Source organism: Doryrhamphus excisus, linkage group LG7 (genome assembly GCF_037039965.1).
Source record: "Doryrhamphus excisus strain RoL-2023G ecotype Guam linkage group LG7, RoL_Dexc_Guam_v1.1, whole genome shotgun sequence".
Classification (NCBI taxonomy): Eukaryota; Metazoa; Chordata; class Actinopteri; order Syngnathiformes; family Syngnathidae; genus Doryrhamphus; species Doryrhamphus excisus.
This window is the reverse complement of record NC_136363.1, coordinates 289,448-316,334: the sequence shown is the minus strand read 5'-3', so window position 1 is coordinate 316,334 and position 26,887 is coordinate 289,448. Positions and strand designations below refer to the sequence as shown.

The window sequence follows — 26,887 nt, the reverse complement described above, 5'->3', positions numbered from 1 at the left end:
ATCACAACAGAACTACACATTCCCTGCTCAGTGCTATCCTGCTAGGTGCTAGCATACCACCTGTTAGCATGGTGGCTGGTATTCCATTGCTTATAGTTACTGTATAGCATGACGCTGCATCACAACAGAACTACACTTTCCCTGCTCAGTGCTATCCTGCTAGCATAGGTGTTAGCATACCACCTGTTAGCATGGATGCTGGTATTCCATTGCTTATAGTTACTGTATAGCATGACGCTGCATCACAACAGAACTACACTTTCCCTGCTCAGTGCTATCCTGCTAGCATAGGTGTTAGCATGGTGGCTGGTATTCCATTGCTTATAGTTACTGTATAGCATGACGCTGCATCACAACAGAACTACACTTTCCCTGCTCAGTGCTATCCTGCTAGGTGTTAGCATACCACCTGTTAGCATGGTGGCTGGTATTCCATTGCTTATAGTTACTGTATAGCATGACGCTGCATCACAACAGAAGTACACTTTCCCTGCTCAGTGCTATCCTGCTAGGTGTTAGCATACCACCTGTTAGCATGGTGGCTGGTATTCCATTGCTTATAGTTACTGTATAGCATGACGCTGCATCACAACAGAACTACACATTCCCTGCTCAGTGCTACCCTGCTAGGTGCTACTTTAGCATTGTTAGCATTTCCATCCCAAAGCATTATCCAAGTCAACATGCTGAAGTTAGCAACAGCTAGCGAGCCCATTCCAAACACTCCTGGGGATTTTGTATCTCTTCCTCGTCGCCTACCTTCTGCCTCTCCTGGTAGGCGGGCGTTGCGTCGGGCTCCACGTCGTTGAGCTCCGCCTCCACGGCGTCGAGCCACTGGCTGAGGTCGTGGTGGGCGCTGGCGAAGCGCGTGGCCAGCTGCAGCGCCTGCTCCAGCGTGCGCAGGGCCTTGATGCTGCCCGCCGTCACATCGGCGTAGCGCGACTTGATGCCGTCCAGCTTCTCTTGGATGAGCAGGACCTCCTCGCCTGCAGGAGGAGCACGGCTGGGCGGTGAGGCCCCCGGCAGGAGGACTTCAATGCCAGCCAAGATGTGAGGTGAGGTCTCACCTGTGGTCTGCTTGAGTAAAGCTTGGCCGTTCTTGATGGCCTGGTCCACCGTCTTCTTCCTGCTCACGATCTCCTCATTGAGAGACTGAAAAGACAGAGACCATCACCAAAGCGGCCTGTGGCGTACAGCGGGCGCTAGCATTAGCTCGCTATCTCAGGCATGCTGTACGGACACAAGTATTGGGACAGTGGGGTGCCTCCATTGCATCAGACCAGGCGAGGCCCATGTGGGCATGCTGGAGGGGCGTGGTGTGGAAGAACGCACTCCGACACCCGGCAGAGTCCTCCCAGAGGACAAGTCCCAATACTTGAGCGTCCTCAGCGCCGGCTTGCTACGGTGCTGCCAATCCAAGCACCGGTCGTACCAGAGTGTGCTTGTGCTGCCGGGCGAGAACGTCGGGCTGGTGGCTCTGCACCGAGACCAGCGCCAGCCTCTGGCCCGCCTCCGCCAGCCAGTTGAGCACCTCCACCTCGTCCTCGCCGAACAGCCGGGCGTTGGCCAGCGCCTGCTCCAGCAGGCCCCCCCGCCTCGCACACCACTCGGCCAGCTCCTCGTGGCCCGAGCGCACCGCCTCCACGCGCTCGCCCAGCCAATCGCGGTCGGCCGCGCAGCTGAGCGCACCCAGCGATTGGCTGAGCGAGCGCAGGCGGTCCACCTCGGCCCCACGTGAGGACACGTCGTCTTGGATGGCCTGGGAGGTGTGTGTGTGTGTGTGTGTGTGTGTGTGGGTGGATGGGTGGGGTGATGGAGAAGAGAAAGGAAAACAAAGATGATAAACTTAAAAGGTGAGCATGCAGGTGGGAAATCATAAAAATCATAAACAGGATGACAAATAATAAATAATAGAGTGACTGCAACTTTTGGCTTCATGACGCATCCACCCTTTGTGGCCATGGCCCGCCACTGCTCAAGTTGGACCGCCACAGACCGCCATGAGGGGGAGGAACATGGAGCGCACAAAAAAGGCCGCCTGCTGGTCATGGGGGGGAGGGGGGGGGGCATGTCTGTTTCTTAAGATAAATACCAAAGCACAGCTGGACGGTGCTAACATAAATACACAGTGTAGATCATCCTTCATCAGGATGTTATTATTATTATTATTATTATTATTATTACCATCATCCATATATTTAAGGAGAGTGCTGCCAATTGTATCTCGGAGCATCTTCGTGGGCCAGCAGGGATTTGAACACTCAATAAGGCCAAGTTAGCCATGCTAAAAGCTCAGCATGTGGTGACCCCCCCCCCCCCTCCACTGACTCCAATGAAATGACAAAATTAAAAAACGACGAATGTATGTGAACTCCGCCCTTCTTCTTCTTCTCCAATCAAAACAGCCGAGCCCCCGCCCCCCCACACGGTACCTTGTGCTTGACGATCTGCTGGCTGATCTTGGCCGTCTGGGTCCCCATGGGCTCGGCCGAGCTCAGGCGCCTCTCGGTGGCGCTCAGCCACTCTCCCAGCGGCTCCAGGGCCTCGTGGAACTCCAGAGCCAGAAGCTGCAGGTCCTCCAGCTGCCTCTGTCTGCAACCGGGGGGGGGGGGGTGAACACCCTGTTATTGCACCTTATACTTCCTTATACCTGCTGGTCTACTTCCTGTATTTTCACAGTAGAAGGGTCACAGTGGCCAGCCCCGCTCTGTAAACAAACCCCCACTCTGCTTTGTACCACGGCCTCGTCTCCCACTGGTGGGCCAACAAACCAACGAGAGACCAGAAGGCTTCCCAAAAGAGGCGCGCCTCCACGGTACCTGCATCCGGCCTTGTCCAGGAGGTCGCTCCACCTCCGGGCCAGACTCTGGAGCTGGGTCTGGATCTTCTCTCCGTCCTGAGCGTCGGCCGTGGCCGCGATGCGCTCGCCTTCAGCGCGGATCATCTCCACGGTGGGCCGGCGGTCGTCCAACAGCCTCTGGAGCAGCTGGAGGAGGAAAAGAGCGCCTGGAATGACCGAGCTGCATGCTGATGTCACGGGCGGGGCAGAAAAGGAGCGCTTGATTTGCTCACATGCACGCTACAGGTAATGTGTGTGGAAATGGCGTGTCATGGTATGGTGATTCCCGGGATAAGGATAACCACGCGGAAGGTGTGTGTGCTCATTCCTTCCCACCTTCTGTTCTTGGATCTGCGCTTTGACGACGCGGTACTCGGCCGACGGCGGCTTCTGATTGGCCACCAGCTCCTCCGTGTCGCTCAGCCAGCTGAGCAGCGGCTCCAGGGCGTCTTGGAATTTCCCACAATGCAACAGGGCCTCCTGCAGCTGGGCGATCCTCTCCGCCACCTGCAGGCACACGCCGGCGTTACGAGCGCCAAAACGTCCGACTCACGTGCGTGCGGACGAGTACCCTCTTGTTGAGCGAGTTCCATCGCAGGTTGGTGTCCTCCAGGTCCTGCTCCAGCGCCCGGGTGTCCGTCTGCTTACCGGCGCTCTGGATCAGACCCTGGCCCACGGCGTTGACGTGCTGCAGCTTCGCCTGGACGTTGTCCACCTGCTGTCTCTCCAGCGCCTGGTGGACCAGAAGACAAGAGGAGGAGGTGGGCTGCCGTCAGGCATCCAGGAGGAAAGCAGGCCGGGACAGCAGCGTCCCGCACGGGGCGTCCCGCACGGGGCGTCCCGCATACAGCACACACAACACAACTAAGGCTACACATGACACCACGGACACACACCAGGCTCTGCACCAGGAAAAATGAGAGTGGGGGAGGAAAGGGGGAGTCGAGGATTATGGGGATTAGGGGAGGGGGATCGGAGCATACGTAGGGGGGCTGGCTGGAAAACGCTGACTCGGCAACAACTGTGGAGGCACTGTGTAGTGTAGTGTAGTGTAGTGCTGCACTGTAGTGTAGCACTGTGTAGTGTAGTGTAGTGTAGTGTAGCACTGTGTAGTGTAGTGTAGTGCTGCACTGTGTAGTGTAGTGTAGTGTAGTGTAGTGTAGCACTGTGTAGTGTAGTGTAGTGTAGCACTGTGTAGTGTAGTGTAGTGTAGCACTGTGTAGTGTAGTGTAGTGTAGCACTGTGTAGTGTAGTGTAGTGCTGCACTGTGTAGTGTAGTGTAGTGCTGCACTGTGTAGTGTAGTGTAGTGTAGTGTAGTGCTGCACTGTGTAGTGTAGTGTAGTGCTGCACTGTGTAGTGTAGTGTAGTGTAGTGTAGCACTGTGTAGTGTAGTGTAGTGCTGCACTGTGTAGTGTAGTGTAGTGTAGTGTAGCACTGTGTAGTGTAGTGTAGTGTAGCACTGTGTAGTGTAGTGTAGTGCTGCACCGTGTAGTGGTGTGTTTGGGGTGTGGATCTGTTCAGAGCAGGAAGTGCATGAACCAGAACAACAATACGTGGCAGCCATGACCCGTTCCGCCCTGCATGTGCATAGCAGATAAAGTAGAACATAGCTGTGTGTGTGTGTGTGTGTGTGCGTGTGTGTGTGTGCGTGTGTGTGTGTGTAGGGGAGGCAGGGAAAGTAAAGCCACGCTAGCCACTGTGCTTTGTAGTCCACACAACACAGAAGCAGCCTGTGGAAAATATCCCACATAGAGATATACATACATATATATATATATATATATATATACATATATATATATCTTTGTGTATATATACACATAGATATATTTATACACACACATAGAGTATTTGTCATACTGGCTCTCCTCACGACATCCTCCTCTTCCTCCTCGCTTCTTTGTCATCATCACCGTTCTCTTCTTCCCACTCGCTACCAAGACACACCCCTTTCCAAAAACACACCCCCATCACGAGGCCGCCTCCTGCTTCCGCCAACGCACCACATGAACGCCACAAAGACAAACATTCTGGTTTTTGCGCAGCGATGAAAGACGGATGTTTGATTCCCGACTGTTGAACTCCAAACAGAACACTTAAGATAAGATAAGATAAGATGCCCAGCACCTTTAAAGGGGTGCGTGTGGGGGGGGGGGGGGTCATTCACTCTAACATATTCATACATCAATCATACTCTTCTACTTGCTAGTCCACAAATATGCAAGATGCTAATCTAAATGAAACCCTGGCTAATAGTGGTGACTATAGGGGTGTTATTTCATGTCTCCAGGGCTCTAAAGAGCGTATGGAGAAGGTGGTAAAGAGTTCCTCTGCTGGAACAATGACAATATTCCAAGTAGAACTAAGGACGTAAAGAGTTCCTCTGTTGGAACAATGACAATATTCCAAGTAGAACTAAGGACGTAAAGAGTTCCTCTGTTGGAACAATGACAATATTCCAAGTAGAACTAAGGACGTAAAGAGTTCCTCTGTTGGAACAATGACAATATTCCAAGTAGAACTAAGGACGTAAAGAGTTCCTCTGTTGGAACAATGACAATATTCCAAGTAGAACTAAGGACGTAAAGAGTTCCTCTGTTGGAACAATGACAATATTCCAAGTAGAACTAAGGATGTAAAGAGTTCCTCTGTTGGAACAATGACAATATTCCAAGTAGAACCAAGGACGTAAAGAGTTCCTCTGTTGGAACAATGACAATATTCCAAGTAGAACTAAGGACGTAAAGAGTTCCTCTGTTGGAACAATGACAATATTCCAAGTAGAACTAAGGACGTAAAGAGTTCCTCTGTTGGAACAATGACAATATTCCAAGTAGAACTAAGGACGTAAAGAGTTCCTCTGTTGGAACAATGACAATATTCCAAGTAGAACCAAGGACGTAAAGAGTTCCTCTGTTGGAACAATGACAATATTCCAAGTAGAACTAAGGACGTAAAGAGTTCCTCTGTTGGAACAATGACAATATTCCAAGTAGAACTAAGGACGTAAAGAGTTCCTCTGTTGGAACAATGACAATATTCCAAGTAGAACCAAGGACGTAAAGAGTTCCTCTGTTGGAACAATGACAATATTCCAAGTAGAACCAAGGACGTAAAGAGTTCCTCTGTTGGAACAATGACAATATTCCAAGTAGAACTAAGGACGTAAAGAGTTCCTCTGTTGGAACAATGACAATATTCCAAGTAGAACTAAGGACGTAAAGAGTTCCTCTGTTGGAACAATGACAATATTCAAAGTAGAACTAAGGACGTAAAGAGTTCCTCTGTTGGAACAATGACAATATTCCAAGTAGAACTAAGGACGTAAAGAGTTCCTCTGTTGGAACAATGACAATATTCCAAGTAGAACTAAGGACGTAAAGAGTTCCTCTGTTGGAACAATGACAATATTCCAAGTAGAACTAAGGACGTAAAGAGTTCCTCTGTTGGAACAATGACAATATTCCAAGTAGAACTAAGGACGTAAAGAGTTCCTCTGTTGGAACAATGACAATATTCCAAGTAGAACTAAGGACGTAAAGAGTTCCTCTGTTGGAACAATGACAATATTCCAAGTAGAACTAAGGACGTAAAGAGTTCCTCTGTTGGAACAATGACAATATTCCAAGTAGAACTAAGGACGTAAAGAGTTCCTCTGTTGGAACAATGACAATATTCCAAGTAGAACTAAGGACGTAAAGAGTTCCTCTGTTGGAACAATGACAATATTCCAAGTAGAACTAAGGACTCCACCTATCAGCTCCTACGTTTAGACGCCCTGAGGAAGGAAGTGAGAAGGCCAGGTGAATGTTGCCTTTATGGATTTATCATTTTTAATTTATTTTATGTATTTATCATTCCATGCAATGACTGCTGCTCTAAGCCCCGCCCCACGCCCCGCTGTTTGTCTTCAGCCTATTTCCTCACTTCCTGCCAGCGGCCTCGTCGCCCTCTCTCACTTCCTGCCTTTCAGCGCTCCGTCCGTCCTCCCGTTAGAGGAGGAGGAAAAGCAGCTGCCACTGCGACGTGATGCAGATGGTGGACGTCTACGCTGGCTTGGTGCTACGTTGCCGTGTCTTCCTCACTGGACAAGAAGTCCCTCCCACAAACTGTCATCGCACGCCACTGATCAAATGCACACATTACACCAAACTAGAGTAAACAGGAAATGGCCCAAAAGTCACAGTAGCCGTAGAGACCACCGCATCAACAAGACGTTTGGGGCTTCGGGTCAGTGGGTGCATGAAGATGCGTGTCGTCTAACAGCATGCTGAGCTACGTCCATCTGTGTCTGTGTCTGTGTCTGTGTCTGTCCACGGGAGGCGCTGCCCCTTTAAATGCTTGTGCGGACGCCTGCCAGGCCGCCGCTCTTATCTGGGCACCAACCCAAGGTGCTCCTTCTGGCACCTCCCGAAACACGGAGGGTGGAAGGCCTCATCCAGAGCCGTAGGCTAACAAACTCAGACTCTCTCTCGTCTCCTCGTCTGGTGGAAGTTAGCGAGACTCTTGCTGTGTTCAATTGAATCCGCCAGGACAGCGCCGGCTCACACGGTTAGACATTGGACAATACTTTTAGCTCCGACCGCACACTCGCCAAATGCTAGACTACAAAAGTCAAAGCCTGGATTCTGATGCTGAGAGGAGGCCGCACGCAGGCACGCAAACACACACACACACACACACACACACACGTTGGTGCGTTGTGTACCATGAGATGAGGAAGGTATAGAAGATTTATCATGACATATGGGTCAGGCAAAGTGGTAGAATGGGACTGAAGTAGGCTGGCACTGCTTTTAGAGGCACAGAAATAACCCGTGATCACACTCATGCCCACCCATGCAGTGGAGATTAGCGCTGACCTCCCACCCAAATGCACACACACACACACACACACACACACACACACACACTTGGACCAATGATGATATTGCGTTATTCCACGAGCATTTCCATTTCCTTCCTTGCTAACCAACACATCTGGAAGCAAAGGATGACCACAGCGTACCTCCTCCCGGGTTCCACCATCAGAACACGCCAACATTGATCCGCCGTCCCGTTCGGAGGCGGCGGTTGACACGAAGACGGCACATGCATCCGGCCCCGGCGTCCCGTCCTCCCGGGCTAGACAGTCCTCCACCCGGCTGGGGTCTGCCTGAGCAAACAGACCCTGGAGCAGACCTGGCTCAAGGTGGTCCCACAGCGGCTCGGTGGACACCAGTGAAGGAAAGTCCAGAGCGGATTCGTCCGACTCCCAGTCGCTGTCCCCCGTCACGGAGCCCAGGACAAACTCCACCCCGTCTATTGCCGACTGGGTCCCCTCAGAGTACGAGTCCAAATCCTGGACATCCTCGCAGGCCGAGCTGACGTCCGAGGGCCCAGGGGGGGGCCGCTCGGGCGCTGCCATGTAAACAAAGCTGTCGGGGGACAGGATGGGGCCCTCCTCGTCCTCATTTTGCTCAGAGCAGGAAGAGGGCTTGGGTACAGGACTGGGGGGGGTGGAGTCTTGAAGCGGGGATGGGGGGCACTCGTTGAGAAACTGGGGGGGCACAGCCACGGCCAGGTAAACAAAACTATCTGACATGACAAAAGCCTCCGAATCTTTGGTGTCCACGGCAGCAGCACAGCTATCAGACTTAAAGGGGGGCTGAGGTAACCAGGGTGGGGGGGTCGATGGCGGGGGAGGAGGCACGGAGTCTGACTTTGGACTGCTTGCTGTCACCTCAGCAGTAGTTTCCAAATCAAACACGTCCAGCCCTGACCACTCGTCTGGGGGACCCAAATTTTGTGTCTCCGCTTCAAAGGACGTCCCGTCGGCCTCCATCTCCAAGGCGTGCTCCTGGCAGGACGCGTCTGCAGACCCGTTGTAGTTTTCTCCTTCAACGCTTTGCAGATGCTCCTGGGAGTGATCTACCACAGCGCCCTCCATGCTGTCCGACCTGGACTGGTCAAACAAATCCAGCTCTGTTTCCAGCAGGTCTTCTTTCAACTCTCCCGTGCACGTCTCTCCTTCCCCCGTCTCCTCGGCAAGAGGGTTCATGGGGCTTTGAGGAGAAGGAACGTCGCTCTCCTCACAATCCTCACTTTCCTGCTCCGACGAGGTCCGCGCTGGCCCCCAGTGTCCACTGTCTGTCTCAGTGGCGGCTGGATCCAGCAGGAACATCCCGCTGGAGTTGGACTCTTGTTGGAAACCAAGAGCCGAGTCCGTGGGGAAACTGCCTTCTTCTTCCTCTCCTTCACTGAAGACATCATCTCCACCTTCATCAATGAGACAATGTTCTTTCTCGCAGTCTTGTGCTCGCATCGAGTCGAAGTCTTTCATGTGATGATCTTCACTTCCTCCCAAACTTCCCCATTCAGCATCGGGATTGTCCTCCAGACAAGGACGTGAATATGGATCATCTACACTCATTTCCACGCCCTCCTGACCCTCCTCTTCACACCGTCTCTCCAACTCCAGGAAAAGTTCATCCGATTCAGCCTCTGAGCTGGGGGAGGGTGAGGTGCTGGGGACCCCGGGGCCCCCAAACCCCACCGGGGGGGTCAATACAGGCCAATGCCCAGAAGAGCCGCTTACATCCCATCTCTCCGATTCCAAAGTTTCCCTATCCCAAGACTGGTCCACGATCTCCCTGTTATCCAATTTAAGGACCGCCTCCCACTCCCGCTCCTCCCTTTCAGCCCTCTCCTCCTCCGCTTTCGCCCTTTCTAGCGTCCACACCGCCCCCCCATCATCCTCCTCCTCCAGCTCCTCCAGAATTCGACGCTCGTCCTCCTCAAATTTGAGCTCAGAAGGCGTGCGCTCTCTGAGATGGCCCCCCCAGCAGAGAAGACCCTCGGTGCTGCCCACAGGACTGACACAAGGGGACGGTGGCAGACCTCCACACGCCAGCGACTCGTCTTCCTTCAGGAACGGAGATGGCGGGTCCAGCAGATAAAACGCCTCCTCATCCTGGCTGCTCTCCTCGGCCAAAAGGGGGGGCAAAGGAGGAAGTACAGGGAAGCCCACTTGGGTCGTCTTTCCTGTTATGCGGCGAGGCCACGTGCGAGCCTTGGTGGGGGGGCAGAAGACCGGTTTAGGCTGGATGAGCGGCGTATTGTCCTCTTGGTCCAAAAGAGGGGAATCCCTTTCGGAATCTGAGGATTTGATCAATTCCACGGTTTCCTCAGGAATTTGCTTAATTCCCATTTTCGAGGAGCTTGTAGTCCGTCTGTGTCCGACACGCCTTCCAGGGCTACGCTGAGGGGACACCCGAGCCTGGCCCAAGGCTTCTTGGGGGGGTGGGGGCACCGGCTCAGAGCGTTTCGCTTGTTTTTGCAATAAAATGTGAAGCTGCTTTTGTTTTGAAGGATGCTGCAGCAGAGGAGGAACGGGACAAGCTCCGGGCGGGAATAAAACTGAAGGAGTGTGGGGAGCGGAGGAGGAAGGCGAGGGCGTGTAAGGAGGTAAGGAAGGAGTGGAGGGGTGAGCGGGTTGAACGGCAAGAGGAGAGAGAGGGAGCCCCGCCCCCCCTGATGAGCGTTTTTCTGAACCTTCAACGGATGACAAGTCAAGTCTCTCGGCCAACTCTGGAAAAGTTGGGGGCATGAAGGCCTTCCACGAGCGGCGGTTGGGATTGTCCTTCTTCTCCCCGGCCTGATGCCGCCTCTTGGCCGCAAGGGCCCCCCCCCCTGAGGCAGAGGCGGACGCCGTGTTGGGCAGACCGGGCCCGCCGATAATCTGAGCATCGCCGGTCAACTTTAAGGCATCAAAGATCACCCTTTCGTCAAGCTTCCTGGCTCCGCCCACGTTTTCAACAGCTCTGCAGACAAAAACGCCTCCTCTGTCGGCGCCGAGGGTGCCGTTGCTGGACAGCGTACTTCCCTCGCCTCTCGCCTCGCCGCCAGAGCCCAGCGTGCTTCGTGACGGTTGGCAGAGTTTGGTCCCTTGGTCGATCTGCTCGTTGATGCGCATGGTGTCGTAGATGGATCGCTGCGGGACGTAGCAGTCCTCGATGTACGCCTCATCCTTGTCGCCTTTCCCCAGGCAGCGGGGGCTCTGTCGGAGACAGTCGGGGCGACTCAGGGGCTTCCCCATGTGGGCGGTGGCAGGAAGGGAAGCTACCTGTGGGTTTGCTGCCAAGTGGAAATCAACACACAAAGATCGTCACAACACATTCGTCTCGGGGTCCGAAAAGTCCTTTGGCTTGCTGAACGTCCCGTCCCCTATGTCACCTCAACAGCTGTGCACTGCCTTGCTCGTTGGCCCATGGCGTAAGGCATCAGGGAGGCAGAGACGCGGGTGGCCCCCCCTCTGGCCACCATGTCACTCACAAGCTCTGTTTGTTTAAAAGCCTGCTGTGAACGGGACAAGGGTGGGGGGGATTGATGGGGGGGGGGGGGTCCTGAGAGGTGCAAAGTCCAACGTGAGGCCAGCTCGGAGCAGATAACGTCCCTTTGTGTCGCCTTCATCCGCGCTCAGAAAGTCTTTCCACCACTTGAGGTGTCTTCTCCCTGAGATCTGACCCCACTCGCCTGCCGTCCTCTCATGACGGTGGCCAAGTGGAGCGAGGGCTCGGACAAGTTGCAGCCAAGGAAGTGCAAGTCTCCTTTTAAGGTGACAACAGCCACACGCTTATCTCCAGGAAAAGGAGCGCGTGGAAAGTGCAAAATGAGAGGGCAGGAACCCCGCCACCGAGTCCTTGTGCCCCCACAAAGAAAGAACCAGGGATTTGTGTCATGGCTGCAAGAAGTGCAGGAACAAAAGCGCTCCAATATTTGGCAAAACGCGGAACAAAGAGGAATCCCGCGTCTGTCTTGGAAAGAAACCCCAGTCAATGTTTCAATGCTGCTCTTTCATCCTGGTTCCTCTCCCTCGTCCTGGGATCATCCACGGCTCCAGGGGAGAGGTGGTCCAGCAGATCCAAAGCAGGCAGGTTCTTCAGGGGGTGGATCAAAAAAAAAAAAAAAAGGTCGGAGGAGGGGAGGGTGTTGATTCCCGATCCCGGCAGGCAAGCGTGTCATGGGACGGTATATCCGGGGGGCACAGACCCAGACGGCCCTCCAAGCTCAGGTCTCAGCTTTGGCTTGCAGGGGGTGTCCTCCACCCCCCCGCCCTGTCTTGGTCCAAAGTGCCACGCAATCCCAGTTCCCCGTTTCTTTTCTTTCCAGCGCTGCCGTCTGCTCTCGGCCGCCACACGCCTCAAATGCTTGCAGCTGCTAAAAAAATCCTCCTCTCTAACTCCAACCCCCTCTCTCCCTCTCTCCCTCCCTCTCTCCCTCCCCCTCTCCCTCCCTCCCTCGCTCACTCGCTCTTGCTGTTTGTGTTTGAATTCAGCTCCGTTTGTTCTGTTTCCTGCACGGGTATTCAAAGACAGGAAGTGCTCCAATCATGCTGGTTTCCTGCCTGGCGAAAGATGGGGGGGTGGGAGGCGGAGCTTGAGAGAAAGTTATGCGCGTAGGAAATCCCACGCATGCCAAACTAAGAAGCTCTTCATTCACATCCAGCCAGAGTGAGAGGACACAAAGAATGGAAGAAGAAGGGAATGGGGGGGGGGGCTAACGGGACCATGTGAGGATGATGATGCAACTGTGAGGAGGTTCATCAGCCACGTAAGGAGAAGAAGAGCAGAGAAGAAGAGCGGACCCCATTAAGACCAGTCGGTGTAAAAGGAACAAAGACAGGCTTGAAACTCAATCCTGGCTGGGGGAGACCAGCGACAGGCCGAGGGGCCGGGAGGGGTGGGGGCGGGGGCGGGGAGGAGGGTGGGTGTCCGTCTGGCCCGTTTAGAATTCCACGCAAGCGAGCGGCTCCTCGCTCAGTCACACGCTAGCGTGCTACCCTCATGGCCGCTATCTGGAGTCTCAGGCTTCCCATGCCGCCAGATGTGGCCTTCCTCCTCCTCCTCCTCCTCCTCCTCCTCCTCCTCCTCCTCCTCCTCCTCCTCCAGCGTCACCTCAGCTTGATAAAAGGACACTTCTTTGGGAACGGTAGTGGGTCCCCACAGCATCAAACCTGAGACTAACCTATCATATCATCTCGTTTGCTTCGCTTCATCAAGTCACAGAGGAAAACCTTCCCCAGGCTTCACTACACATCTTAAAACGCAGTATGACCCTCTGCCAGCACCGGTAGTCAGCTTTGGTACCTCACTTCTTCCAAATCTTTCTTTTCAGGGTATGAAGACCAATGGTCACCAACATGCATATGGGGGCCATGCATGGACACACATATGTAACATACATGCAGGCGTGACCTCAAGCAGCACATGGCCGCATGCGCTGCAACAGGACCATGCCTTGGCCACATGAGTGACATATGTGGGCTGCACGTGTGGCCACAACAGGCCCCCCCTGCCCAAAGAGGACCTGACAATGTAGGAAAGACCCGGGACACAACATGGCCGCTCAACACCAACTCCTCTCACGGCATGGCCTGCATGTCAAACATGCTAAATACTTCACTCTTTCTTTCCTGCGACTCGACCCCCCCACCCCCCACCCCACGCGCACGTGCACGTGCACATGCACACACAGTCAGTTGTGCTGCAGCTGTCACTGCGGTGTCTCAGGCAAACGTCCTCTTGGAAACAAAAGAGGTTTGTTCCTGCATTGCGCACACACACACACACACACACATGTACACACACACACACCATCCTCCGCACCATTTCCTAATATTTGAGTTGGTAGAGAAACAAATACTGTAAGACATTACATTTCACCCACAGAATGAAGAGAGTGGAAAGTGAGGGGGCGGGGCCAAGCCACGGCGTGCCTTTCTAATTCACAACAGCTGAAGCAACACGGGACCTGAAAGTGGAGCGCACACGCACACACACACACACACACACGGCTGACATATTTCGTTCTAACCGATGACATCATTGATGAAGGTCTGCGTCCGTATACTTTTGTCCATGGAGGAAGACTAATGGAGGTGAATTCCCAGCTTAGGGGGAACCGGCCTGACCCACTTGGCCTCAGCGTTTACACCCACAAGCTCCTTTACATTCTGATGGTGTGTGTGTGTGTGTGTGTGTGTGTGTGTGTGTGTGTAGTAGAGAGGCGGTGATGATAGAGAAATGAGTCACTGACTAAAAGATGGTCACGGCCAACAAGATGGAGGAGGAAGGAGGCGAACAGCATGACACGCACACGTATGTTCCAGCACACCTGGTCAGTGTGTCAGATGTGTGTGAAGGCAAACGTGGGGCAGCGGCATGCAAGGGGGGGGGGTGTTGGTGCCGCACCCTAGCGTGTGTGTGTGTGTGTGTGTGTGTGTGTGTGAGTGTGTGTGTGCAGACAGCTGAGATTCCACCCCCGGCCCAAAAAAGCCAGGCAGGAATCAGAAGCATCCTCGGATGCAACAGGAATCAAAGTCTGCTGGGAAACTTTTTGTTGGGAGAACATCACCCCCCCCACCCCACATCACCCCCCACCCCCTCCCCCTTCGCTACATCCTCCACCCACCGTAGTCTTTGAGGCATCAAGATGACCTCATGGCTGTGGACTGGGGAGGGGAAGAGCCAGACAGTATTTAGCTTTCTAATGAGCTGGGGGGGGGGGGGGCTACAATGAAACTGTAGCAGCAACCACACATTCCATGATATGTTCAGGGAAGGAGAAAAAGGGTAAAATGCAGATTGGCAAAGCACAGTGGTGTGTGTGTGTGTGTGTTGTTCGTGGTGGGAAGGAAAGAAGGAAAGAAGGAAAGAAGGAAAGAAGGAAAGAAGGAAAGAAGGAAAGAAGGAAAGAAGGAAAGAAGGAAAGAAGGAAAGAAGGAAAGAAGGAGCCGGGAGGTCACTCACCTTGAACTCTTGCAGCTGCCGCTTGATGATGTCCACCTCCGAGCCCACGGCGCCCTGCGCGTCCAGAGCCTCTTGGGCCGCTCCCAGCAGGCCTTGCAGCTCCCCCACCAGGCGGTAGAAGACCCCCACCCTCTCCGCCGCATCCTCGATCTGCACCAGCCTGGCCTGGCCGCGCTCGCTCAGCTGGCAGAGAACAACCGCCATTAGCCTTGGGGGCTCCTTTCGTTTCAGGTGTACGTGTCATCATATCCTCCTCCTCCTCCTCCTCCTCCCACCTTGCCAGCCTGCCGACTCAGCGCCTCCGTCTCCCGTCGGAGAGCCAGCAGGTCGGGGGAGGAGCCCTCTCGGCGAAGCATGGCGGTGCAGTCGGACGCGTGCGCTTCCAGCTCCGCGCGTAGGGCGGCCAGACGCGACAGGAAGCCCCCGAGCGTGTCCGCCTGGGAGGCCAGCGAGTCGGCATCGCGCCCGACGGGGCCGAGCGAGTCCAGCTCGTCATCCAGGTCGGCCAGGCGTGAGAAGACGTCCCGCACGTGCGACTGGACCTCGCCGATGCCGTGGAGGCGGGACTCCAGGTTGGAGCAGCACTGCTCGATCTGAGACCGGAAAAAGGAAGATCAGACGCAAATACCACTTCCACACTTCTTAGCGCTCCTCCCAGCCTCAATAGGAAGCATCCCGTGGCGTTCTTCCAACTGGACATACACGCCCCCATGACGCGACAGCGCACCCGAGGACACGCCTCCTACGGCACCTCGTGAAGTGGGGGGCCAAAAACAAATAATAGAGCAGCCCACCATGACCATATATGGTCACAGGAAGACAGTGGTTGTGGATCCTGTCAGGCATTGCTACGTTTATATGAACGATAAGATGTGCTACGTTTATATGAACGATAAGATGTGCTACGTTTATATGAACGATAAGATGTGCTACGTTTATATGAACGATAAGATGTGCTACGTTTATATGAACGATAAGATGTGCTACGTTTATATGAACGATAAGATGTGCTACGTTTATATGAACGATAAGATGTGCTACGTTTATATGAACGATAAGATGTGCTACGTTTATATGAACGATAAGATGTGCTACGTTTATATGAACGATAAGATGTGCTACGTTTATATGAACGATAAGATGTGCTACGTTTATATGAACGATAAGATGTGCTACGTTTATATGAACGATAAGATGTGCTACGTTTATATGAACGATAAGATGTGCTACGTTTATATGAACGATAAGATGTGCTACGTTTATATGAACGATAAGATGTGCTACGTTTATATGAACGATAAGATGTGCTACGTTTATATGAACGATAAGATGTGCTACGTTTATATGAACGATAAGATGTGCTACGTTTATATGAACGATAAGATGTGCTACGTTTATATGAACGATAAGATGTGCTACGTTTATATGAACGATAAGATGTGCTACGTTTATATGAACGATAAGATGTGCTACGTTTATATGAACGATAAGATGTGCTACGTTTATATGAACGATAAGATGTGCTACGTTTATATGAACGATAAGATGTGCTACGTTTATATGAACGATAAGATGTGCTACGTTTATATGAACGATAAGATGTGCTACGTTTATATGAACGATAAGATGTGCTACGTTTATATAAACGATAAGATGTGCTACGTTTATATGAACGATAAGATGTGCTACGTTTATATGAACGATAAGATGTGCTACGTTTATATGAACGATAAGATGTGCTACGTTTATATGAACGATAAGATGTGCTACGTTTATATGAACGATAAGATGTGCTACGTTTATATGAACGATAAGATGTGCTACGTTTATATGAACGATAAGATGTGCTACGTTTATATGAACGATAAGATGTGCTACGTTTATATGAACGATAAGATGTGCTACGTTTATATGAACGATAAGATGTGCTACGTTTATATGAACGATAAGATGTGCTACGTTTATATGAACGATAAGATGTGCTACGTTTATATAAACGATAAGATGTGCTACGTTTATATGAACGATAAGATGTGCTACGTTTATATAAACGATAAGATGTGCTACGTTTATATGAACGATAAGATGTGCTACGTTTATATGAACGATAAGATGTGCTACGTTTATATGAACGATAAGATGTGCTACGTTTATATGAACGATAAGATGTGCTACGTTTATATGAACGATAAGATGTGCTACGTTTATATGAACGATAAGATGTGCTACGTTTATATGAACGATAAGATGTGCTACGTTTATATGAACGATAAGATGTGCTACGTTTATATGAACGATAAGATGTGCTACGTTTATATGAACGATAAGATGTGCTACGTTTATATGAACGATAAGATGTGCTACGTTTATATGAACGATAAGATGTGCTACGTTTATATAAACGATAAGATGTGCTACGTTTATATGAACGATAAGATGTGCTACGTTTATATGAACGATAAGATGTGCTACGTTTATATGAACGATAAGATGTGCTACGTTTATATGAACGATAAGATGTGCTACGTTTATATGAACGATAAGATGTGCTACGTTTATATGAACGATAAGATGTGCTACGTTTATATGAACGATAAGATGTGCTACGTTTATATGAACGATAAGATGTGCTACGTTTATATGAACGATAAGATGTGCTACGTTTATATGAACGATAAGATGTGCTACGTTTATATGAACGATAAGATGTGCTACGTTTATATGAACGATAAGATGTGCTACGTTTATATAAACGATAAGATGTGCTCACCTCCACCTATGAAATATGAAAATATGAAGGCTCACCTTGCTGGTAACGTCTTCGTACTCGGCCTGTGTGTTCCTGGCTTGTTCCTGGAGGCTGTGTGCCCCCTTGGTGTCGCTCCCTTGCGTCTCGGGAGCGTCCTGCAGCAGCCCCCGGGCCAGGTCTTGCAGGTAGGCCACCTGAGGCTGCAGACACCTGAGGCTCTCCTGCTGGCTCCTCAGCCTCTCCAGGCTCTTAGCGCTACAGGCCTGAATGAAAGGTGGACAAGGTAAGCGGGGCGATGGCAGACCCGGCGGCATCGTGGCTCTGCTGTCGGTACCTGAGGTCCTAAAGCCTCCTGGACTTCGATCTGGTGCTTTGCGGCCTCCAGCCGCCTCTCCACAGCCTGCTGGCCCTCCTCAAACTCCTTCAGGCGGCCTGCCAGCTCTTCAAGCTGCGCGGTGCGGCCGTGGAGCCTCTCGCCCAAGCCGTCTAAGCGCCGGTTCAACTGCGCCTTCTCGTCTCGCACCTGGAGACACGTTTGCGTCAGAGCGTTTGTCACCAGCCGTGGTGAAGATGGACCTTCGCCATGCTTGCTACCTCCTCATCGCCGATGCAGCACTCCTCCAGCAGTTGATCAGCAGCTGCGTTGAAGGCCTCGAGCAGCGGCGTCCGGCGGTCCAAGTCCAGGGAGAGCGCTCTGGCCTTCTGCAGGGCTTCGTCCAGACCAGACGAGTGGAGCGAGGGCTGGATGTCTTCATGCTTCCCCTCACATTGGGCCAACCAGGGCGTGAGCTCCGCCTTGTGCTGCTGGTATCTTTCGGCCTTGGTCAGGGTGCTCCTCAGCCTGCTTTCACGCTCCGAGAGCCTCCCGTTCACCTCCTCCCAGTCCTGCCGCAGGAGGGCCAGGCGGGACTGCAAGGCGGCCCGCTCGTCCCTGCCGGCCGGCAGAGCGGCGAGCAGCACGGCGCCCTCGGCCTGGATGAGCTCGTAGGATCCTCGCTGGCCGGCGACGGAGCGCTGGAGATGGTCCGTGTCGGCCAGCAGCGAGCGAATGGCGTCGGGCCGGCAGGGCAGCGAGTCGAGCGACGAGTCTCTGAGTTCCGCCTGCCGGTCGAGCCACGAGCGCAAATCCTCAAACATCTGCTGGAACTGCTGGGTGGAGGACAGAGCGGCCTGCAGCTGGGCGAGACCTTCAGCTGTGGAGAAAAGCAGGTCAAGTCTCGTGTCACGGTTCTTCGTACCCGAGCCCATGTACCTGCACGATCCTCCAGGTTCTTCAAGGGCCCGCTGACGCTCTCCAGACGCTTCTTCAGCTCGTCCTTCAGGTACGGTTCTGCCACGATGTCGCTCAGCTCCCGACAGAGCCGCTCCGCCTCACCCAACTCGGCCCTCCGCCTCTCCAGCTCCGAGCGGATCTCGCCCGTCTCCTGCAGGCGGGCTTTCAGCTCCTCTGGCCGCGTGCTCAGCGAGTCCTGAGCGTCCAGACGCTCGGCGAGAGCCGCCACGCTGGAGGAGAGCTCCCGCAGCAGAGCCTGGTAGCGCTGGCTGGTTCCCTGAGCCCGGCCGATGCGCTCCGACCGCCGGGTGAGCCTGTCCGTCAGGTTCTGCCACTGCTGGGAGATGGAGTCCTGCTCGGCCCGGACCTCCTCCAGCTCCTCGGTGTCCCGGGTCTGGGAAAGGATGCCCTCGGCCGACCGGGTCAGCTGCTCGAACTGCGGCCGGCGGCTGTCGAACTCCCGCAGCATGAACTGGAAGAAGAGGGCGTTACTGGTGCTGCCACCTGGGCGCCATCGGGGCGTGCCCACCTGGGCGCCATCGGGGCGTGCCCACCTGGACTTGCTGCTCCTGCGTGGTCAGCATGTTGGGGTCGATGCTGAGCGGTCCAAGCACGCTCATCATCAGCTCCTTCTCCCTCAGCCACGGACCCAGCTGGGAGGCCGCCGCCGCAAAGCTGCCCAGCCGGTCGGCGCACGCCTCCAGCTCCGCCTGCCGCCGGACCGCCGTCTGATTGGCCGAGAGCCAGCGAGAGTCTGAGGACGTCCGCCAAGGGAGAGTTGATGACGCGGCACGTGATGTGGATTTGTGGCACGTGCGGCACATACCGATCTCCTGCAGCTGCTGCCTCCAGACGTCCGCCTCGGGAGAGTCTGGGTTGTCGGCCATGAGCTTCCTCAGCGTTCCTCTCAGCTCCTCCACCTTGGCCGAGTGCTCCGCCAGCTCCGAGAGCAAGGCCTGGGGTCAGCAGATGCAGCCAGTGACTTTACGGGGCTACGCTGCCAAAAGAGCTCAGTGCGAGGCTCACCTTGTTCTCCTGAGCCTGGGCGCGCACCACCTCCGCTTTGGATGGGGAGGCGGCCCCTCCCTGTCCCAGGTTGACCTCTTTGTCCTTCAGCCAGTCCTTGAGGTCCTCGGCGCCCCGCCTGGCCATCTGCCTCAGCTCCAGCGAGGCCTGCTGGCGGCCCAGACGCTCCTTCAGGTCCGTGCCGAGGGCCTCCTGTCGAGCATTGACGTCCGACACGGCCACCTGGATCTCCGTCAGGTCTGATGGAGCAAACGGGGGAATGATCATTTTACGAGAAGATGGAAGCCCACGACCAGATGACTCAGGTAGGCAAGGCTCACCTTTGCAAGTGTGGATGCCGTTGACGCTGCTGGGACCTACAGAGCCGTTGACTTGGGGGGCGGCGCCTATGACCCCCACACACACACACACACACGTCACTCACGCTGACCTAATATTCTGGCAGGAAGTTGAGCCAGCGTAAAGAGATATATTCTCCAGCTGTGCTCGGTCTTACTGGTTTTGGTCTGCGGGGCCGTGATGTCGATGACTTGGGCCTCCAGCTCTGAGCCGCTCTTGTTCAGCTGCTGGACCCTGGCCCCCTGGGTCTCCCACTCCTTCAACAGGTCCTGGGGGGGACCACAGCGGCGCGTGAAGAACAGCAGAAGAACCACCTCTTGGTGCGCCGTGGCTGCACGGTGACCCACCTGAAGCTGCTGTACTCTCCTCTGCAGCGCCTCCGTGTCCACGCTGAGCTCCTTGGCGGGCAGCTGCTCCTGCGCCGCCTGGAGCCACCTGAGGAGGGAGCCGGAGAGGCTGCGGAACTGGAGCAGCTGCTGCTCGCACGCCACGATGGCCGCCAGTCTGAAAAAGGTGAGATTGCGAGACGGTGAAGAAAGCGCCTTTTCAGTCTTCATCATCTCTTTAACTTGACGCCCTGAAACTATCTGAGAGATGGTGAAATGCACAAGATGGCCGCTCATGGCCGCCGTGCTGTGCCGCCATGGCTGGCGGCATCCTGGGGGGATGGCAGACTTGGGAAATGCTTTTTTCCAGCCGGTCGCTAAGGATGACTCTGCTCTTTTTTTGTCCCCTTCATGGTCACCTTTGGTTGATGTTGTCCTCCAGCTGCTTAAAGTCCCCGCTGACATCTCTCATGTGGTCCAGTAAGCTTTGCGTGGGACCCAAAACCCGGGACGTGCAGAGTTCTTCACCAAGGCTGCAGAAGGACTTGAGCTGAGCCGCCTCCTGTTGCAGCTCCGACCTCACCTCCTGCGGAAAGACCCCATCATCAGTCCAAAACCTTCTGGAGCTTCCAAGTCACGTCCAGAGATTTCAGCAGACCTCCACGGTCTGCCTGTAGTCCTCCACGCTGCGGTCGGGCTGACCCGCCGGGCTCAGAGCCTTCATCCGGCTGTGGGTGAAGACCCCCAGGTCGGCCCCCAGCCGCTCGTAGCTCTCCAGCCTGGGCAGCAGAGTCTTGAGGGCCGCCTCTCGCTCGGCTTGGTCGGCCTGGGCGGCGGAAAACCTCCGGGTCAGCTCGTCCAGGGATACCTGCAGGCCCGAGGCCGTGGAGGCGTCGGGGCTCTGAAGCAGCTTGGAGACGGACTCCCGCGTGGCCTCCACGCTGCCCTGCCGGGACAGCAACTCCTGACGAAGTTTCTGGTTGGGAAAAAAGGCTTACAATTGGTGCCATTCACACAACATCCAGCAGATGGCGCTGTTGCTTCCACTGATGTTGGAAAGCTGCAGGTCAGTCCACTAAACAGCTCAGCTTCTCCCACCTGGTTTTGGGTCAGGGCGTCTTGAAGCGCCTGCGCTGTGGGCTGGACCGGGCCCGGGTTGAGGGCCAGCGTGTCCAGCCAGCCGAGCAGAGCCCCCAAGCCCTCCTGCACGCTGACCGACTGAGCCACCGCCGTCTGCAGCTGCTCGGCCCGCTCGGACACGGACGCGGAGAGCGAACAGAACCTCTTCTCCAAGCCGTCTGAAAAGGAGCGGTCCAAATACGTGACAGGGGCCCAGGTTGCCGTGACGCGGTGTGACGCGGTGTGACGCGGTGTGACGCGGTGTGACGCGGTGTACCTGCGGCACACAGGATGTCCACGGCCTTCAGCCAGGGAGACTCGTCCGTGCTGACCAGAAGCCTTCCCGCTCTTTTCACTTTTTCCAACTGCACGGAACGCTCGGCCAGCTCATCCTGCAGCAGCTGAGCACAGAGAACACGCTAGAAGAACATCGCCCACAGCCAGCGGGCCCGCAGGCACGCATGCGCCGCATGCGCCGCATGTGTCACCTGGACTTGTCTGAGGGTGTTGTGCAGGTTTTGGGGGTCCGTGTCTCCACCGGGCCTGGCTACGCTTTGGTTCTGTTCCTGGGTGCTGAGCCAGGAATGAAGAGAGATCACCTCGTCCTGGTACTGCTGGTACCTCTCCAGAAGAGCAGACAGGCGGCCCCCCAACTCCGACGCCTACAAAGACATGAGAAGAATCCCGAGTCGTGCATGAACGCGTCACCCGACGCAGGCGCCGCTCACCTTGGCGTGCAGCGAGGCGTATCTGTGGTTGGCGTCCTGCAGCTTGTCCGCCACCAGCCGCTTGGTGGTCTCCATCGCAGGGTCCGAGCCGCCCGCCTGCTCCACGGCTCCCTGGACGGAGTCCACGACCTTCTGACCCGAGATGGAGACGAAGCGCAGGTCCGCCTTGTGGCAAATGACGTCCTCCACCAGCTGCCAACACAATCACGCACGTTGTAGGTCACGCTCGTCGCTACGTCTTACCTTCTAGCATATTGTCCGCCATCTTAGCCGCTTATTCTGCTACGTGCTTATTCTACTAGTAGCACGGCTTGGTTCTCCTTCGATAGTCATTCTCATCTTCAGACTTTGTGAGAGCAAAGCAAAGGTCCACCTTTCTGTGCTCCTCCAGCCTGTTCTTCAGTTCCTGCGCATCCGTCTCTCCTTCCCCCAAGCAGCGGAGTTCCTGCTCGCTCTGTTCCAGCCAGGAGACCAGGCCTCCATGCTCCTGCAGGAACTTAGCCAGCTCGTCCTTCAGCACCTCAGACTTCCTGAGCCGCTCCTACAAGCGGCCATTCGGTGAAGATGAAGGCCCCATCTCAAGGAAGCCATGTTCTAGAGGGAGTACCTGGCAGCTCTGCAGCCTGTCCTGGTGCCGAGCCTGCAGGTGGTCCAGGGCGGCCCTCAGACGTCCTTTCTCCTCTGGAGGAAGCGTGGAATCTGGCTGGTCCAGCAGGGAACGAGCCGACTGGGAGATGCAGACGAGCTGGGCCTGCTGAGACTGGAGATGCCGGAGCTCGGCCTGCGTGGTTCAAGGTCAAACAACAGAAGGTCATGAAGATGTGGAGAGACAATCCAGATGCTGAAGGAGAAGACCTCGCACCTGCAGCGCCTCTGTGTGAGATGCCACGGTGGAGTCAGGCTGTGAGGTGGACAGGTCAGGGACGTCTTCAGCTGCTCGGTTAGGAGAACGCTGGAGGTCCTCGAGCAGAGAGTCCATCTGGGCTTGTGTCTCCTGCAGCTCCTCAAAAGCTTTGGCCTGAAGAACAATCGGGAAAACATCAAACACAAGAAAACTTCATGCCTCGTCTCGTCTCGTGGGCGATACTGCCAATTTAGTATCAATCTGATACCAAGTACATGCGGTATTGCAGTACTGCGGATTCTGATGAACATGATCAGAATAAAACAAAGGACAGATAGAATGGCAGCTGTCTGAAGACCTACTAGAAGGTGTGCAGATGCCTCTCACCCTCTGTGTGATGTGGCGTACAGCGGCATCGATGGCGGTGTCCAGCTGCGACACGGAGGTGTTGGCCGAGTCGGTCAGCGAGCCGTACTGCTCCTTCATATGCACCAGCTCCACCTGCAGCTTCTCTCTCTCCTCTGGACTCAGGCCGTCTCCTCGCTCGGCCAGGAAGTCCTCCACGGAGCGGATGGCCTCGGTGATTTCCTCCGCTCTCGTCTGGAGGTCCCTCTGGACTTCCTGGGGGAGAGACACCACACGCATGACTAAAGGTTCTAAACAAGGTCTCCTAGCAAAAACGTCCCACCTTTAACTTCTTCTGCTTCTCCTGCAGGACGTTCATGTCCTCTGATTCCACTCCTGCTCTCTGGTTGGCCAGAAGGTCGGCCGCTCCAGCCAACCACACGCTGAGACCGTGGAGCTTCTGAGAACATTCTGCTTTCTGCTGCTGCACCACCTGAGAAGATGGAGCCAAACATTATCGTTGGGATTATGAAATCCTGGACATTCCGAGATTCCTAGACAACGCTTTGCCTGGCCACGCACCCGGCACATTGTGTCCACACACGCACACGCACACGCACACACACACAATAGAAACCACACAAGACAAAGATCTTTATTGCTGCTTTGCCCCCCCCCCCACGAACACGGTGGTGTGGCAGGAAGAAAAGTGGGTGAGGAAGCTGTTACCGTGGCGACACACCCTCAGTGGCAATCTGGAACAGCAAGGCAACATGTTAATAAACACACGTGTTACGTACACAAAGAAGCACCTGCAGGACGCCATCTTTACTTTCACTTTCAACTTTACCAGGAAACTAAAAACCAGGAAGGAATGAAAATATGAAATATTCCAGATCGGAAGCTGCCATGGCAACACTCACAATGTTAGCAAAGGGATAACATAGAGGGGGCCGATGATGCCCATGGGGGGGTCCTAAGCACTCCCTGGGATTAGTAGTGAGGGGAATACTGTAGTATCATGGTGTGCTCGGCGTGTGCTAGGCGTGTGCTAGGCGTGTGCTAGGCGTGTGCTAAGCATGTGCTAGGCGTGTGCTAAGCGTGTGCTAGGCGTGTGCTCGTGCATGTGCTCGGCGTGTGCTCGCCGTGTGCTAAGCGTGTGCTAAGCGTGTGCTGGTATTAGTAAGAAAAGCAGGAGTATTCCAAACCAAAGCGACGCCATCATGGTTTTCCAAACCTCCTCCTCAAGCCGCATCCGTCTGAGATGGTCGGCATCATCCTTGTCTCTCTCCCGCCGGGGTCGCCCCTCCTCCTGCCCCTCCCCCTCCCCCTCCAGCTGGGCCGAGAGGGCGTCGTCACGCGCCCGGGCTTTTCCGGCCAAGCCGTGGAAGGCCGTCTGCATCCGGTGGAGCTGCACCAGGAGCTGCCTGCTCTGCTCGGGGGCCAGGTCCCGGGCCCGCTCCGAAATGAAGACCTGGACGTCCAGAACCAGGTTGCCGACCTCGCTGGTGCGAGCCGTCATACTGGACCGCATCTCCTTGGAGACAAGACAAGGAAGGATTAAGACGCGGACACGTGAAGCAACCAACAGCACCGGGATGGTCAAACTTGCCTTGCCAAGACGCAACTGATGTGAACGTCCACCACGGTGGTCTTCCACCTTCTCACTTCCTGCCATCTCAGCTTCCGTCTCCCTCAACCAGGACAGAAGAGCCGCAACTCGAGCTCCGAGTGACCTCAGCTCTGCTGTTACTGCCGCCTGAGGGCAACCCAGTTCTACGCTGAGGAACCGTACCGCAACCGCGTCCATAGGAACCTGATCTGCTCTGACTTCAGAAGACCTACCTTGTGTGCATCTCTTTGCAGAGGGTCCTGTGGAGGCATCCTGGCAGCCTGGTACCTCGGGTCCAGGCTTCCTTGGTCCTTCTCCAGAGCCAGTAGGAGCTGGTCAGGGACATCTTCGGGGTGGGGCTTCAAGAGTTTCTCAACAGCTTCCACTTCTGCTGTGGTCTCAGGCTCCAGGTCACACAGGTCACGCAGGTCACACAGGTCACGCAGGTCACGCAGGTCACGCAGGTCCACATCCAAAGCCTGGCAGGCAAGACACTGGGTCACAACTGAATACACGACCCCATGACCCCATGACCCCATGACCCCATGACCCCATGTCTGTGTGGAAGTGCTCCCAATTCATCTCCTTCTACCATCTAAGAACCTGGAGCCCCCCCCCCAGCAAGATGGCAACCCATGCTGGACTCTCCTCCATCACCTGCGTCTGTCCGGCGATGTCCTCCAAGGCGGCGAGGCTGCGTCCAAGCACCTGATGTTGCTGCTGTTGAAGGACCTCCTGACCTCTGACCTCCTGGTGTCCGACCGTGGAGACCAGCGGCACCGCTCTGTGGTGGTGCTCCAAGACCTCTTGATGCACCAGCGAGAACTGGAGACAAGTGAAGAACATGTGCATGTGATGAAGATGTGTATCTTCCAAAGTACACGCAGAAGTTGCATGCATTGCAGTTCCATACCCTGCCAGAAGAGGACGCCACCGCCTCCGTGTCAAAGGACCTTGCATCTCCATTGGCTTCACCAAGTGGAGCCGACAGTCCAGGTGATCCCGAGTCAATAGGAGCCTCTTCTGAAAGGATCGCTTGAGTTTCTGGAGACCTACGTTGTGGCTGATCTTCACTTTGAGGTGGCAATTCAAGACCTTTGGTGGCTCTATCTTCTGGTGGGTGGCACTCATCTTCTTCTGGTTCTGCTGGTTGTTCTGGTTGTGTGCTGCACGCCCGAGACCGAATGACCACAGGTTGTAGTTCAGGAGAACCACCAGCATGTTCTGAATGGATTTCTTTAAGATGATCCTGCATCGGTTCCTCAGGGTAAGAGCTTGGTTCCTCTGGCTGACTGGAAGTTCTTGTAGATCCTATCCTTACCTTTCCACCAACAAAGGCCTCGGGGTCAGTGGCTGCTAACAGACCCTCAGTGTTGGCTTCTCCTTGATGGTCCATTAAGTTGCCGCTAGCAGACCAAGCTTTTATCTTCTTACTTCTTTGACCTTCCACGGGTTTAACCCATGAAGGAGACTCCTTTTCCAACTTCTCTCTGCAGTCCCCGACATTTGCAACGTCTTTGTCTTCTTTCAAAGTCTCCTCACTCTGTGGAGCATCATGGGGTCTGAGGGCATCACCAGCACCTCTGATGTTTGAGATCTCCTTCTTCCTGACCAGCACCTGCAGCTTCTTGTCACTCACTCCTGCTCCTGCTTCGACCCCCTGGATGGGGATGTTCTCCTCGGCTTTGAGCATCAGGGCGGCTTTCTGTTCATCTGGCAGGCTGAACCTTGGAGGTAACTCCTGCTCAGTCCTTCTAGCAACGTCCTGAGAGATGACTGACTGATCATCTTCACTCGTCTGCTCCTTCCTGTCCACATTCACCACGACCTTTGGCACTTCAGTAGGTTCTTCTGTTAGCTCGCCGTCTTCAGTCTTTGCTTCATGCGGAGGTCCACC

General features: G+C 54.6%; 1 protein-coding gene across 23 annotated transcripts in view; it reads right to left on the bottom strand.

The window, feature by feature from the left end:
- Nucleotides 1-26,887, bottom strand: part of macf1a (microtubule actin crosslinking factor 1a) — a 99,533-nt gene that overhangs the window by 17,765 nt on the left and 54,881 nt on the right. For 22 of the 23 annotated variants that reach the window (XM_078791805.1, XM_058046383.2, XM_078791807.1 and 19 more), the window contains 30 exons: nt 23,722-23,871; nt 23,421-23,654; nt 23,052-23,207; nt 22,797-22,970; nt 22,563-22,730; nt 22,190-22,381; nt 21,950-22,123; nt 21,739-21,862; nt 21,441-21,640; nt 21,001-21,318; nt 20,762-20,928; nt 20,364-20,520; nt 20,174-20,285; nt 19,998-20,063; nt 19,678-19,916; nt 19,478-19,607; nt 19,206-19,405; nt 18,631-19,123; nt 17,973-18,571; nt 17,713-17,901; nt 17,435-17,641; nt 14,905-15,222; nt 14,630-14,812; nt 3,411-3,572; nt 3,176-3,346; nt 2,820-2,986; nt 2,433-2,592; nt 1,433-1,759; nt 1,068-1,152; nt 760-986 (listed from right to left, as the gene is read on the bottom strand). In XM_078791805.1, coding sequence (XP_078647931.1) covers nt 760-986; nt 1,068-1,152; nt 1,433-1,759; nt 2,433-2,592; nt 2,820-2,986; nt 3,176-3,346; nt 3,411-3,572; nt 14,630-14,812; nt 14,905-15,222; nt 17,435-17,641; nt 17,713-17,901; nt 17,973-18,571; nt 18,631-19,123; nt 19,206-19,405; nt 19,478-19,607; nt 19,678-19,916; nt 19,998-20,063; nt 20,174-20,285; nt 20,364-20,520; nt 20,762-20,928; nt 21,001-21,318; nt 21,441-21,640; nt 21,739-21,862; nt 21,950-22,123; nt 22,190-22,381; nt 22,563-22,730; nt 22,797-22,970; nt 23,052-23,207; nt 23,421-23,654; nt 23,722-23,871 — 6,249 coding nt within the window. The remainder of the gene's footprint in view (nt 1-759; nt 987-1,067; nt 1,153-1,432; nt 1,760-2,432; nt 2,593-2,819; nt 2,987-3,175; nt 3,347-3,410; nt 3,573-14,629; nt 14,813-14,904; nt 15,223-17,434; nt 17,642-17,712; nt 17,902-17,972; nt 18,572-18,630; nt 19,124-19,205; nt 19,406-19,477; nt 19,608-19,677; nt 19,917-19,997; nt 20,064-20,173; nt 20,286-20,363; nt 20,521-20,761; nt 20,929-21,000; nt 21,319-21,440; nt 21,641-21,738; nt 21,863-21,949; nt 22,124-22,189; nt 22,382-22,562; nt 22,731-22,796; nt 22,971-23,051; nt 23,208-23,420; nt 23,655-23,721; nt 23,872-26,887) is intronic. The other variant, XM_078791804.1, reaches the window with a different exon arrangement.